The 16,276-nt window shown below is 42.8% G+C and overlaps 1 protein-coding gene across 1 annotated transcript; it reads right to left on the bottom strand.

The window, feature by feature from the left end:
• Positions 1-1,327: 1,327 nt before the first annotated feature.
• On the bottom strand, positions 1,328-3,530 carry ARL14EPL (ARF like GTPase 14 effector protein like; the record flags this gene model as incomplete). The annotated part of the gene is made up of 3 exons (XM_084225405.1): positions 1,328-1,550; positions 1,905-2,044; positions 3,420-3,530. The coding sequence occupies 3 exons, from the start codon at positions 3,528-3,530 to the stop codon at positions 1,328-1,330; spliced, it is 474 nt and encodes a 157-aa protein (XP_084081531.1).
• Positions 3,531-16,276: the final 12,746 nt, after the last annotated feature.

Genomic DNA, 16,276 nt, shown 5'->3' with positions numbered 1-16,276 from the left:
CTAACCTGCATGGCTCCCCACCTCTCCCTGCCTTCCTAACCTCCCCACCTCTCCTTCCTTGCCCATCACTTCTGAAAAGTTTACAGCCATCTATCAGAGCAGTCCAGTTGTGCAAGTTGTCCCACCATGTTTCATTGATGGTGACTGTGTCACAGCATTCCCACTGCACAATGACTTCCAGCTCCTCCAGCTTGTTACCCATGCTGCCTGCATGATACCAGCTTAAGGTGTCATTAGCTGAAAGGAACAAAAAAATTTCCAAGGTAGCAAGTCAGAAGGAAATGTGTGTCAGAAGATATGCTTGGGATCTGTTCCCAAGTTTCTTGTATTGGAAGGTACCTTTGTCTTGGAGCAGATGGTCTTTGTCACAGAGAATGGCCTGTGGCAAGGGAGAAAAGTGTTGCTATGTTCAAAGTTGTGAGAGCCTCCTCAAAAAGAAACAAGCACTAGGCCCAAGGAATGATTCCTCCACTAGCAGCATGCTCCTGGAAATCATCTACAACCATCTGCAGCCTTCTTGCCTTCAAGATCTAGAGGCACACTCACTCCTCAAAAAGGGTGTGGATGCCTATCATGAATGAGAATACCTACCTCACAAGAAGACTGGGTGTAAGTTATCGTATTTAACATCTGTCATGTCTTACCTGAAGAGGAAACTTCTGGAACTAAAGAGACTTTTCTGTCCAGAAGGAAAAACATCCACTCTGTTTAGCCATATAATTAATGACCAGTGGACATTTAAGTTGCCACATGCTGTAAAAACATAGTGTGGACTGTACATGTTGGTTTCAGTTTTTCAACCTGGACAGCAAGAAAGAATTGATGAGAGAGAGTTGTTTCAACTCTCCTTTGCTTAATATACAGAAAAATATGGAAAGTAGTGACCTAGTTCCAAAGAACAGTGTTATCTCAAATGCCCCCTCCTCACCTATACGAGGAATGAATGCATCAGGATGAGAAGGCCCTTGGACAACCCTAAACAAAAGAAAGCTGTGTCACACATCTGAGTAATTGAACAAGCAGAGAAATCAGCACAAACCCCTCATTACAAGTAATGCAGTTCAGCTTCCCAGTGTAAGAAAATTATCTTCCCATAACAGTTCAGATTTTAGAAAGTCAAGGTTTAGAAAGAATTGACTAGGTGCCTCAGCAAACTCACAAGGATGAAGAAGAATGAAATACACACTTTGACTTGACGGGGAATGGTGAAATTTGCTAGGTAGGCAGCAATAAAAAAGCACAAGCACCTCTGCCAGGTGGTGATTTACTTTAATAAAACATGAATTAAAATGAACAATGTTCAGGCACAAAACCTAACAGAACATAATCAGTCAGGGACAAAAAATGGTAGCTCGCTGATCACATCCCCAGCTTCAGTCTCAATTGTATCGTAAACCCATTTTCTATTGCAGCGACATTCTGGCCCACATTTGTTTGAGTTGCATTTGGGGCAAGGATAGAAGCAACCCAGGCAGTCCATTTCCAGGCAATCACATAAATCTATGTCATTACAAAGCAGCCTGCCATGTTTGTCATACTTCTTTGTAAATCTGTGAAAGAGAACAAAAATTATTTTCAGACAAGGCTTCAATGCATTCAGACACTAAACCAAACACATGTGAAAAACATCTGTATAACAAGTATTTAGTCTTTAACAAACTCACAGCAAAATGAAATAGCAGCATAATATCCTAATTGCAACAGTCATTGGTACTAAAAAATGAATGCATGCCATATTATATCAAAATTCCCTTAAAGTCACACAGAAAAATCTTGTTTTCCCAAAATGGATTTCAAGAAACCACTCTGCAAAATACAATGCTTTTATTAATTTCATTTAGGTTAATTGAACAGCCTACCGGCCATTTTTTAAAGTAAATCAGGTAATAAATTAGAGGTCTTACTTGGACTCATAAAAAAAATTTTGTTTCATCTGTGACATGCATGCTTTCTTTTTCTGCTGTCTAGTTTCAGGATTGAAGTCAGCTACCTGAGGTCCTGGATTTTGAAAGGCTAAGCATTTTAATTGTTTCTCGAGTTTTTGCTATAAGTGAACAACAGAAAGTTTGTAATTAGTACAATTGGAAAACATATTTATTAGCTGCCAAGTGTCCTCACTGGCTTCTGAATGACATTAAAATTAATATTCTTGGTAACTTATGAGATCATATTGTTTGTTTGTCTAACTATTAATCAAGTATTCCTTTTACCGACTGTGCATCCTGACTGGCGATGGAACAACCATGACTCTGAACACATGACTCTGGTACAGCAGCATGGAGTTTGCAAGTTGCCATGTGAGAGGCAGAATTATGTGTTTTGTTCTTCATCTTCATCTAAAATGTAAAAACCAGTACTCTGATTATAAGCATCTCAAAAGGATTCTCTCTTATCTTCACTGCTCACTCAGGTGCCTAGAAACTTTCTATGTCCAAACAATCTGAGGGCAAGAAAAATGTCTGAAGGAGCAACTAGTAAGTAAGGAAACATTTGCACAAGCAATAAGTGTGAGGAAAAAAAACCCCAACACACAGACAAAAACAAAGAAGCTCAACTGAGCAAGGTTTTCTGAGAAATAGGAGGATGTTTTTTCTGACAATTTTATTGAATTCACGTTTACAATTAGTTAAAACTGATGAAGAATACTTTTGGAAGCTAAAATATTATCTCAGTGTTTTACCATTCCACATAGTCCGCATGTATTGACAGACACTTCTAAAGTCACTGCAAACAGAAGCATCACATTAAACAATTTCCCTTTGGACAATGACTGTAAACTTTGACCGTACACTTGTCATTCATTATGTAAAGGCACAAAAATACATACAGATTTATATTTTTCTCCTGTTATGTAAATGGAGCTGCCTTGCCATCTCTTAGCTTCCCCAGAGGGTGTCATTACTGTCAGAGTTCACAGTGATTTTCCACAAACAATTGAGCACTTTCAAGGTTTCTCAGGGGAAAGCAGTGGCCATTCAGCCCAATCTGCTGATACAGTGATTCAGGAATGTCCATGCACTTGAGTGCACTTTTTTCCAAGGGGGTGATGCTGTGCATCTTCAGCTGCATTCTCCTGAAAACATACAGGGCAATCTCATGTACCTTATTCAGACACGTCTGCTTTGGACTCTGGGTAGATTTTCAGCATCATCACCATTCATGATCATAGATAATGCAATTTTAAGTTGTAAAAGAATAATAAGGTATGGTGATATTCCTTCCTCTAAGACTACTGTTTCCCTACTTACTTAGAATTGCTCTTAGCCCTCTAAATCACTGCACTAGAAACTTGATCCATTTCACCGTTCTTGTTACTGATATTTCCCTCCTGACTCCAGCTCTTGATTTTTGTAATGACTGAAGAAATTGAAGGCAAGTTTAAGTATCTTGATAAAAATATAGTACTGGAGAAGTCATACCAAATTTTTGTGTCTTATTGAGCAGTCCTCAGCAGGAGACACATTTTTTTCTGCGGCTGTTTCCTGGGAAGAATAGCTTTTCTTGCAGTTTTCTTCCATGAGATCACTCATTTGACCACCCTTGTGAAATAAGCACATATTTGTTATACAACAGTATAAACAGACTTTTAGTTTAACCCTTTAAGGTAAGCAGGTGATACCCACACAAGGCTTTTACATATTCTTAATCAGCAACAAATGCAGAACAAAATGTACCTCAGTAACAACCTCGATTTTAAAACTGTATTAAACGGTATCACGAGCAAAAGCCGTATCACCAAAGCCGCTCCACAACTGGCCGCGCAGAGGCCGGAAAACCGCAGGTGTTTAAACGGCGCCGGGCTCGAGAGCGCCGCCGCCACGCGGGCAGTGCCCGCGCCAGCCCGCAGGGGGCGCTGCTGCCCCGCGCCTGGCGCCACATTCCCTGCGGATCCGAGGCGTTCTTCCCGGAGATTCCTGCCCGGCTTTTGAATCTCACTCCTTTGGGAAAGACTTTTTTAAATAAAACACAATGTGGACGTTTTAGGTTTAATAGGAAAAAGGGTGTCACTCACTCTGCTAACAAAGTACCCACGGAGATCAGTGGGTTCTGTGAGTCTGTCCTACAAAAGCCATCCATCACCTCTCTGCCATCAACATAGGTTCAGCAGGAATATTAGCTACCTCTTACCAACCTTGTGCAGATGTTTAGTTAAAATATTTTATGCAATATATACAGTACCACTGCTTCAGACTTTAACCCCAAACACAACCAGAAATAATTCAAGATTTCTGGAGTTTCTCCAACCCTTCCCCACATGCTACCCAGTCTCTCTCATCACCTCTGAAAGGTAGCAGAGTGGCCTCTATCAGTTTACCCTGTACTTCAGCACTGTTGCCCCAACCCTGCCCCAGAGAAGATCTTCATTTCACCGCTGCCAAAGCACCAGCACCTCTCTAAGATAAGCAGGAGTACAAGCCCTAGGTTTCCTCTCTTGCAGACACTTCCTGCAGGGCGGCAGTCAAAGTGAGAATAGGGACCACAAGGGAGTGACTTTGTGTTACCCGGGGGGGTGTCTTTTAGAGAGGTGAAACAGCCTTTTGCCTGTTTCAGAGGGGGGCTCCTGTTCTCTTCAGTAACCTCAAGAATGACAGATGTGGCACAGTTCACCGTGGGAGGCTTGACTGCAACTTTTTCAGTTCTGGGACTAACAGTGATGAGGCTATTTTAAGGTTAGAAAAGGAATTCTACTACCAGGCAATTATTATGTACTGGATGGGGGAGCCTGCTTTCTTACTGGAAATTTTTTAGGGGTTCACAACTGAATAAAGAATGAAGGGCAGCACTCAAAAGAAGGCAAATATTGCTCAAGTTGGAGTCCTGGTAAGGATTTGCTTCCTACATTTCCTCTTGAGTCCAGCCATATATCTAGCATAGTTAAAGCTCTTTATGAGTATACATGATTATCATCTATGCCTGTTTTTTCACAGTACACCAGGTTCAGGAGCAGAAAAGCCATCAGCAACTACCAGTGTAAGCATGAAGAGTTTCTGTGTCCTGTGGTGGTGTAAAAATTTGACTGCTTTGACAACTAAGTCCTAACAGTTATCTAGAACCAAACACACAAAATCAGAGACTTCATTTTAAATACTACCAGAAAAGAACAAACATCTTGTTTCACAGATGTGTTTCAAATGCCCTTGCATCTCAGCAAAAATATCCTATGCAGAGAATGCAGCAGACTTCTGCTTCCACATACATATACTTTAAATAGATAATGTTGAATTTAAATCTCCAGGAGAGATAACAAAAAATGAATAACAAAGTGAGCAGGACTGATTATCTTCCACAGTGTGTTCTGAGGACAGATGGAAATGAGGGAGACACAGACACACACTAAGAAGTCTGCAGAACCTAATTATACAAAGGAAAGCATTCTTGGTCCTGAAACTGATTTTTCTCTTTTACTGTTTTTAGTTTGACTGTAGAGATAATCTGGGGGCAATGCATTGAACACTGTTCTCTTCCATTAAAATTTCCTCTCTGAGGATAACCACCAATTGCACTCTTCCTCCACCGAAACCTGTGTTCTCCCATGCTTTTTGAATACAGCAAGTACTTTTCTGCAGGTGATCACCCAAATCTGAACAATCTCATTGTGGATACAGTGTATGGCTAAGAACTGGCAATTTCAGACCAGAGCCTTGAAACAGTTGACCAGGCTAAAAGCAGAGTAAGGGAGGAAGAGTACCAGAGGCTGTGTTATATTTAGAGTATTATCCACGACACAGATGTTTCTGCTCAGAGAACAATTTCAGAAGTTGTTGGGATTTGGGGGAATTACATTTGTTTATGATTCTCATAAAAGAAATATTTTCCTATATCTGTCTTTTTCAAGAATTTAATGTGTTTATGATCCCTGCAGATTACACAGCTACATGTTTCAGCTGGTGAGAAATGCAGTGACCAACATTCCAGATAATTCAGGCTGTTTGATCTCAGCAGCCTAACTCTGCAGGAATTGCCAAAGTGAATTCACATTGTTTTCAAGTACGATTTGTTTGTGCCATTAGAGATGTTCTGGCTGAGATAATGTGAGCATGTTCATCACCTTCGCCAGGGCAAGATGGGATGCTGCCCTTATGCCTTTAATCCCCCTGTGCACACATGAATTAGACAGACCTATTGCAATAGTCCCACATTCCTAACAGCCTAGCTCTGCAGAAATGTCTGTGAGCTCAGGAACCAGCAGTCAATTTGGTGGCACATTCAAGTACACATCATGGAATTTCTATAGGACATCTGATACTAGCCAAATTAAGAATGAGAATAAATTAATCTTTCTCAGATCAACTATGGACTGAACTGTAAAGCTGTGGAAAGACCACTTGGCATCTATTCTGTGCCTTCTCTCACAGCCATAAATGTGCACGTGTGTTCAGAGGACAGCCTTAAAGCCAGGTAGGAAACACAGACCAGATGATGAAATAGATCTCATCTCTTGTAACTCAGCAGGTTTACCAGAACCCAGACAAACGTGGTGACAGCACAATGGCCTATTCTTTAACAGAGGAGAAAATACATCTCTCTCCAAGTAAAATAACACAAATCCTCATGAGTTCTCCCTCCCAAACCCAGACACTTTCTGCTGCATCGAGAAGTGAGGGCTCCTGTAGCTGAAGTTAAACAGTTAATTATAAAATCATGTGCAACTTCTGATTGTCATGCAATAGGCAGAAGAGATCTGCCAGGTACTTACCTACCTTCTGAAAACCTGTGGCTCTGAAGGGTGTATGTTCAGTTCAGAGCAGACAGCAAGAGAGCAAGGAGGGTCTCCATAATCTTAAACTGTACTTACCAAAGAAAGGAGGGGAATGGCACAGCCTGGATTTACTGCTAAACAATTCCTCTGATAGTGGAAGTATGACATCAGCTCCAGAGAGACCGAAACAGAAGACAAATAATCAAAATAGTGCTCCCCAGAGAAGCAGGCTGAAGACAGTGCCAGGTAACTGTCTTAAAGGACCTCGCACTTTCTGTCTCATTAATTATGGCTTTTACATAGTACTGAGCACAAAGAGTGGGAATAAAGAAATTGGATAAACTGGGATGAGAGTTCTAATTTCTCATTCACATCTGTGAACAACAGAGCAAATGTATTTCTTAAAGTTTTTTGGTTTTTTTCTTAAAGGTAAGTAAATAAAAATAAACTACTGCAATTTTTATTTCAAAAATATTTAAAAGTGGTACATTTTAGGATGTGGATGTAGTAAAGAAATATTTTACCATTTTAGATAAAGTGTTCTTGATTCTATTCCCTGTTTCCAGAAGTCAAAAATAAATATGGTCCCCAATTCCTGAAGTGATGTGCAACCTCATGTTTCAGCTTGCTGCCTTTCAGTACTGCAGACAACTGTCAGTACTGTCAGTACTGCAGGCAACTCAGCCTTCTCCTGATACCTTCAGATGCCAACTTGCAGCATGCCGTAATCACTAATGGCTTTCATTATTCTTCCTCACAACACAGATAAATCCTAAGCATCTGAAACTTTCAAGTCTTACAAATCCTCCTTTTGTGGCTTAGACAAATAGCCCTACATGTCTTTTTGCCTTAATCAGCTGCATCCACCCATTCTCTGAGGTAGTTTATAATCTAGATGGAGGCAAGCAGATTTTTTATTTACCATATTTTTCTTTCCCTCCAAAAATTTTTAAACCCAAAAGTTGATACATAATTCAAGTAGCAGACCTTAGCTAGGTGATGCAAATGCTGCTACACAGGTATTCATTTTGCTTCACAGAGTCGTTTTGGGGGGTTTTGTTGTGAAAAATAAACCAGAAATCACTCCAGGTGGAAAAAAAATCACAGCATCCTGGGTACTTATATAACAATAAACCAAAACCAAAAAACCTACCACCTGTTTTATTCTCATAATTTTTTCCAAGGTTCTTCTTTCTCCATATTCTACTTGACAAAGAAAACAGAAGTTAACTCTATCAGTACAAAAATTGTAATTAAACCATCTTGTGCTTAATATCTCTTTCCACTTTCCTCTTTGCTAATTATACTTGTGTACCTGTACTTTTTCTGAATTGCTTATGCATGAGTTGTATTTGTTTATTATGGCATACATGGTAACATGTAGCTTGTAATCTGCTCAGATGTCAGGCTATAAGGATGCAAACACAGGAGGATTAAAATCTTAGGTGACATTTAGAGAGATAGATTTCAGAGGTGAAACTCCTACGGGTTTCTCTAGGGACAAGTCTTCTCTACCATGAGCATGAGACTGTAAATACACCTGGGTAGATACAACAAAAATGTCCCTACCTGAGCAGAGGGAGGTGCAGGGGAGCAGATGTCTTGAATTTCTCTTGAGCTTTCAGGTCAGGCTGATTGCTCCTCAAACCCTCAACACACTCCGCCTGCAATGTTCTCAGTAGGACCTACAGCGAGACAAATGGGGCAGCTGAGAAAGGAAAAAACACACATTTTTCAGTGCAATCAATTAATCTGTGATGCTCTTGTCCAAACAGTTCTTTGGATCTCTATTATTTAATTGTTAACATTTTGACAGAGTGCTGTTCCTCCCATTTATAATTAATTTTCCCCTCCTCCTCCTCCTCCTCCCTTAACCCTCATTTTTTCCAAACAACCAGATTTATCAGGTCTTTCTGCCTCTTCCTGCATGTTCAAATCGGCAACAGTCACTGGGAAGGACGGGGTGGGGTGGAAGGGGCGGAACAGACAGGGGAAAAGTACATGAATGTCCATATGATAAATGAATATGATTCAAGCTAACAATTGCAACTATATCCATATTTTAGAAAATACTTGTTAAAGAGTAATAGAGGAAAAGGATATGTAATTAGTGTCACAAAACAGATGTTCTCAGATGTTCATGAGAGAATAGGATACAGGACATAGTTTGAGATAAGTAAAATCCCAAAACAGAATAGGCCTCGGGATAATTAGAGAATCGGCCTTGAAATGGGCAAAATTGAAATTACTCCAGGTATCTATGAAATAATAAGGCTTATTTTTGGAATATAACGCTGGCTTCTATAACACAAGACTAGGGGCACATGTGCAACCTGTGGGGTTGTTCAAAGGACAGCGCCGATGATGAGAAGCCTTCATCAGAAGCGACCACAGAAAAGCCAAAAGACCCCTTTGCAACAACTGGAGCATGGGCGGTGCAGTGTAGCGATGTAGATTTCACAAATCAAAAATAGGAGCAGATTTACGGGAAAATATTGATAAAGATGTACTAGCATACACTATATAAATTGTGTTTGGATTCCTGTGCTTTTTGTAGGGGAGGCAGGGTAAGAAACCCTGCCCCCCGCCCTACCCTGACTGGTTTTGCTTATGCTTTATCCAAACCACTGCCAAATTTCTTTTTGTGCCTGATTTTGTGCTTGATTATATTTGATTGTATTTATTTTATATAAAATTGCTGCTAAAATTCTAATTTTGTTGTTTATTAAATTAGACACAAAGAACTTCATTCACAACATCTGGGAGATGATTCTAGTAGAGATGCCCAGAAGACAACGTGCAAGGACTGTGCGAGGCACAAGGGGAGAGCAAACCAGCTCCCCTTGTCCAGAGAAGGCCGCAAATCCTCCTTGCCGATCGGCCCGGCTCTGCAGCTGCGGACCGACCCCTCAAGGCTTCCACCCAGGCAAACCCACCCAGCCGTGCGACCGCGCCTAGAGCAGAGGTGTGATCGTATCGCCTCGGTGGCCCGTGTCCACAGAGCTTCCTCGGCATCGCGGGCACACACCCACCTCCCGGAGCCCCAGGGCTCGGGGCAGCCGCCGGGAGCCGCCGCCTGCCCCCGCTCCCTCCTAGCCGCGCCCGCCCCGCGTTCCTCCCGCGGCGCCCCGACCGCTCGCACCTTGCGAGAGCCGCCCCGGCGCCCCTCCCTGCCGGCCGCAGCCCCGCAGCCGAGCGGCCGGCGCCCCGGGGAAAGCCTGCCGAGGGAAGGGCCCTACGAGCAGAGGAGCCAGGGGAAACCGCAACGGGAGAAACAGCGGTGCCAGCGCCGAGGTGAGCGAGGCCGGCGGGGAGGCACCGGGAGAGCACCCCGGCCGGGCAGGGGGATGATGTTCACTGCGGAAACTGCGGTCTGTAAGAGGGATCCCGGGCTGGAACGGAGAAATAGTGAGGAGGAAGGACTGACAGAAAGGAGCGGTTCGGGACTGAGCTGTAATCTGCTTCTCTCCTTCCCGCTGGGCTGCTCAAGGAGCGGAGGTGAAAGAGTCGGGAATGCAGATGAGCCTGGGACTAAGGAAGAGTGGGGGGATGGTTCATTTTCGTTTTATTTCTCACTATCAGAAGCTATTTTAATGGACAACAATATTAGACATCTATTTTAATAGCAACAAACCAAATTATTTTCCCCAAGTCAAGTCCATTTTCCCCTGTTCTGGTTGCAGCTAGAAGACGGTTAACTTTTGCAATAATTGCAGGGCGGGGCATGTCCAGGATATTGATGTTATGGGTGTTATCTGTACCACCACATCATTATCAGGGACAGTGGAACCGTTGCAATGGGAACAAAGACTTACGGACCTCCTTGCTAGCTCCAAAGATCGTTTATTGTAAGGAACCAAGCCTTTTTATTAAAACTTAACCAAAACTTAACCGAAATAAGCCCACATTGGCTGGCTGCCACTGTGGTGTCATCGTTCACACGGCGCTTTACCCCGTGAGCTCTCTTGACGCGGTGTCGGAGTTTGCCCATATTCAGCTCCTGGCTGCGCACCAGGAGTGGGCTGTTCCCAGAAAGCAGTGCAGTCCAGGATACAGCTGTAGGGTTTAAGCGTCGATGGTTCAGCATTGGAGGCAGGGGCAAGAATGACTCTGGAGAGGTCTTTTGTAAAAGTTACAAAGAGGCGTATTCTATGGAGGGCCCAAGGCCACAAGATGCAGAACCCAGCTGTGCAGGGATTCTTACACTGGGAAGGTCTCAGGGGCAGGTACAAATTTTTATCCAGTAGGGAAAGTGACAGAGAGGAGCATTAGGCGGGGTTCACAACAGTAAAGCCAGTGGGTTATCCCAGGGGAGGGGAACAGTTCAAACAGGCCAATGGGGCTTTGAATATTAGGGGATTTCCAGAGCAGGGAGCCGGTACAATGTGGGATTGACGCCTCAGAAGGCGAAGGGGTAGAGAACTTTCTACAAGAGGAAAGTTTTAGGGTAAGCTTGATAGGTAGGTGGGAGGGTGCACCTCAGACTAAACCAACAATGAGGGGCGGGGAAAGGAACCAAGCATTGGGGATAAAAACGCACCACAACCCTCTCTGATCATGTGGTGTCCACGTGTCCCCCAAACTGATCACTGCCTCACATAAGAGGTGACTATCAACACATTCATCCTGATTCCGAGATAAGTCTGACCTAGAACTGAGGCTAGACAGAGTTAAAGAATAAAGAAGGCATTTACTATAAGGCCTTAATGGATACCCTTTGGGCAGTACAAGAGCCTGGCCAGGGTTACAGCCAAGATGAACCCAAAATAGTCACAAAATAGACGACTGGTCACGAGGTCTCACAGTTTTATAAGTTTTGGTCAGTCTGCATAATGGAGCTAATTGTCCAGTTATAGCCCCAGGTTATGAAGTTCCATCCTCCTTGTTTTTCTCTTCTCAGTTCACTGTTGTTTATACTTTTTGGGCTTGGAGCTTACACCAGTTGTCCTTGCTCTCAAGGAAAAGGATCGTTCTGTCTACCTTCTGTATGAAGAGAATCCTTGCCAACACTTAACATGAAGCTCAGAGCTACACAGTAAAGCAGCAGAGAATCTGAAAAATATGAAAGCTAAAACTTAAGGCATCATTTCCCCCTTAAGAGGCCTCGACAGGGCCTTATTTTTACCCACAGCTGAACCCTTCCCAGAGTGCATTCTGGGAACAAAAGTGAACAGAAGTGAACAGGATTTGACAAAGGTGAAAAAGCCTTATTCCATAAGGTTTTTCTTATTTCCCACAGGGAAGGGGGTCTTTTCTGAAGAAGTCCCTTCCAGGGCCAGCGGAAGGACGGGTCAGGTATTGTTTCTATGTGAATCTTTTCTTCTTTCTTGTACTGTCAGTCATTAGCATTGTTCCCGTTACTGTTGTTTTCATATGTCATTGCCATTTGCAGTCAATTGTTCATGTATCAACCTGCAATACTTGCCTCTTGTGCCTCCTCTCCTCTTCATCAAGCTGCAGCGGGAGGAGGAAGAAGGGAGTGAGCAGGCAGCACGTGGTTTGGAGTCTCAGTGGGAGCACTAAATTGGGGAGTGCCATTCCTTAACTACAACATGACCCTGATGACAGGCGGTAAGTGATCTCCCTGTGTTTCTCTCAACATATGTGCTTTTTCACCATGTTCTTCCTGCATGACAATGGTACCCCACAGCCAGCCAAGGTCAACCTCCCCCTCTGCCTATTCAGGTCCTTGTCCCATCCCATGACAAAGAATGACAGATAGTGACCCCCCAAAGACCAGAGCCCACAGCCCCTCTGACACAGGGAAGATTTCCACAACTTGAAGAACCATAGCAGCGACAGTGGTTTTATTGAAGTAAGATATTGTGAAAGTGAAACTTTTCAAATGGTTGTTTACCAATAGGTTCATTCTGTTATTTACTGCGCAGAAGATACAGTAATGATTCAAAGTTACCAATGCACAGTCTTGGTGGGCTATGATACAAGGTTATGCGTGATGTTGCTCACTTACCAATTGCCTTGGACTGAAAGACCGGTGTCTGCTAGGGAAGGCAGGAGCCTCCCTTGGAATGGGAAATGTAAACCCAGTCCCTCCAAATTATTGTAATTTTGAAATTAAGGGGCTCTCAGGCGAAGATAGGAAGATAGGGATAACAGTTCTTTACTAGTATGTATAACAAGGCAAACAGAAGAGAGCAGGCAGAGAGCTCAGAGAAGGCTTATGTAGGCTGTCCTATTTATGGGATAAAGCAGTTGGCTCACAGTCAAATTACAAGTGATGGAAAAGGTGAAGGTGAGACTCCTTGAGTCCACAAGCCCCTTTGTTCCTTGACAAATTAGTCTGCTGTTCCTGTGTTAATCACATACTTCCAGTTCCAGTTTCCAAGTTTATAGCATTAATGCTCACCATGCCATCCCTTTCCTGCATGGGCTGCCAGAGAACAAGTTGGAACTAGAGAAGTTTTAACCTGGTCATGGTCTAGACATTTGCTTCCTTTTTTGTCTGAACCAAAGTACCATTAGTTTGGCCAAGAGGCTGGGTCTGTACATCACACCTGGCTCTGGAGGAGCCCCTGCACCTCTGAGCCAGGGGATGCAGAGATGACATCTCCTTTTATCCTTTGTGAGTCACTGCACACCAGGAATGTGGCAAGGCAAATGAACTCAGTTCATTTTTTGGCATTTTAGCCCACATCCCCTTTCACTGTCGTATACTCACTCTTCTGGGACTTCCAGCAACCGTGGAAGAAGCCACAGGCTGCTCCACCCTTCTCATCAATGTGCCATCAGTGCAGTGCAGTGGGGTTTGTGCCTTGGCCACCCAGGCCCCACAGCCAGCTGCCTTTCCTCACTTGCCTGGGAGATCTCTTGAGGTGCCAGAAGGGAAAGGGGGCATAGCCACCAGTGGGGAAGCAAGACAACCATGCCAGGAGGTGCAGAGGAGAAATTGGCTGGTGCTTTTGAGCCTTGGCTTAAGCAGCTCTGAAGTCTCCCTCTCTACTGAGCTTGGAGTGCATTCTTGCCAGCTCATGAGTCTGCTGCCCTGCCACACGTACATATAGTATAGGCAGAATAAGTATAACTTATGACTTCCTCACTCTCAAGGCAGAGAGCAGGACTTAAACACAAAACTGGTCTTTTCACATCATATCTGCTTTTTATCCCCACTCAGGGCCTAATGAATGCATCCTATCTATCAATGACACACAGCTATTTTTACTGGAAATTGCCTCATACTTGCACACCTCCACAATTACATGCCCCATAACACCTACACAGTCTGCAAAAGTACTATTAAAACTCATTTTCTGATGTCCTCATATTAATTTCCAATGACCTTTCTTTCACACCAATTCTCTTTGCAATAAAGCAGCTTTTCCAACTTTCCCTGTATTCGTCCCATGCACCTCCTCCCTTGCTGTATTTCCCAGTTGCCACTCCAAACCTCTGCACTCAGCATGTGCTCAACAGCAGCAAGAGCTGCCACTGATACATGCCACCAAGTGCAAATGTGTGGATTCTGGAAGTGATTCAGGTCTGCTCCTACTCAGGCAGCTTGCCTAGCAATCACCTCACCATTCTGCCTATGCCATGAAAACTGCGCTGCAATGCTGAAATATAGATTGTCACTGGGAGGCAGACTTTAGTCAGCAGCCATTATTTGAAAATAATTCTTATTTTAAATTCTTCTAGTAATTTTTACGCATTGGTCGTTCCAATTAAAAGTTTTGTTCAGTGGGATGAAGAAAAAAGAGGCAAAAGCACGAAAGACTGGTCAGAAAGGCAGTGTGGTTGCTCACGGTTGGAGAGAAATGGTTTGAACCTGCTGGGCATAGAGTGAAGTTATGATGATGTTTCTTCAGTTTTGTTTAACCCACATGACGAGACACACAGTGCCAGTGATTAACTAGTGGAAATCGCAGAAAATGCGGAAGAAAAACAGCTTCAGTACTGGCACAGGTTTCCCAAGAAGCTGTGGACTTTGCATCCCTGCAGGGGTTCAAGGCCAGGCTGGACAGTGCTTTGAACAACCCAGTATGGTGAAAGTGCCCCATGCCATGACAAGGGCATTAGAGCTGCATCATCTTTAAGGTCCCTTACAAACAATCCTAAAGACTCTCTGATAAAACCCCTGTAATTTACCACAGCCTTGACAACTTCCCCTGCTCTCTCAGTCAGGTTGAAGAAGACTTGCAAGAATACATGCAATTTTCTTTGGTATAATCCTTAACTAGATCAATTGTTAAGAGGTCAATTGTTTCCAGCACAAACTTGTGTCATCCATGTGGGTAATTTCCATACAGCAAAAGCCTTCTCAAGCACTCTCAAAGTAGTTTGAATTTTTCTTTGCAGCCATGGAGAGCAGAAGAAATTCAGCGCAGTCATCATGGCAGCATTTTTCCTAAATGTATTTAGAGAGCACCAGTGAAAAATCCTTTGTATTGGCATGTCTGGAGTTTATTCATGTCTTTTCATAGATCGGTGTTCCAATTTATTTTGTCTCCTGCATTCCCCTGTAACAGTGTTTCCTGATCCATAACATGTTAACTGATCACTGGTACTGTAATTTTGTCACAATACAAGTAAATTATTTGCATGGATCCCATGAGGATCCCATGCTTTTTTTTAAGCACAAGTTAATATGGTTTGCTAATACTAATGGGCTGAATTCTGCCTGTCACCTCCAAAATGCTGTGTAATCAAGGTGACTAACCTTGTATCTACAGCAAAGGAGTTGGAGTCTATGACTCTGATGGGTCCCTTCTAACTCAGTGTGTTCAGTGATTCTGTGATCAGCAAGCACCTCAGTGCAGCTAGAACAGTGATGTTCCAGAAGAGTTAGTTTAGACAAGACTTTGCACACTAGTGCCATGGACAAAATGACCCTCAAATGTCACACACATTATCTCCAAAATAAATTTTATCCAATGATAATCCAGTTCACACAATCCAAGACCATTCTGAGGGCTGAAGCATGCTAAATGGAGATGACCAGCAGGGTCTCTTCAGAAGCAGCTCCTAATCAAACACATATGTAGACACATTAAGAAAATCTGCTGAGAAAAAACAAAGTTTGAATGACAAGACATTAATTTCTTAATTAAAATTACAATTTGAGGATTCTGGAGTCCTTTCCTCCATACAGGTGTGAAGTAATAATGAAGGTTATGTTTCACAGAACTGTTCTAAATTATTGTCCTCTTTGCAATTTAAAAACATAGAAGTGAAGACAGGTTATCGATCACTGTACAAATGAAACAAAACCAAATATAAACTTTTTCAGCTTCCTTATGTTTCTTTTCCTTAAATATACAGCACCACCTGTCATTTGGATATTCAGAAGAAAATCCCCAAAGGATTCAAGACTGCATCCATATGTTAGATCATTATTAGGAATGCATCCCTAAGACCTCATTCAGGAGGAAATTATTTTAGATATAAGATTCAAATCTGTTTATAAATCCTTGATTTCTTGGTGAATCATTTTATCCAGACTTTACAGTGGAAAGACAACCCCAGGACTCACCAAAATGTGCTTTACATTTAATTACAGCATATAATGAATACCAATATGATAGTGAATCACATATAATATACTGGAAGTTGTTTTCCAGG

This window comes from Fringilla coelebs (assembly GCF_963513975.1).
Source record: "Fringilla coelebs genome assembly, chromosome: Z".
NCBI classification, from domain to species: domain Eukaryota; kingdom Metazoa; phylum Chordata; class Aves; order Passeriformes; family Fringillidae; genus Fringilla; species Fringilla coelebs.
This window is presented reverse-complemented; position numbering and strand designations above follow the sequence as displayed.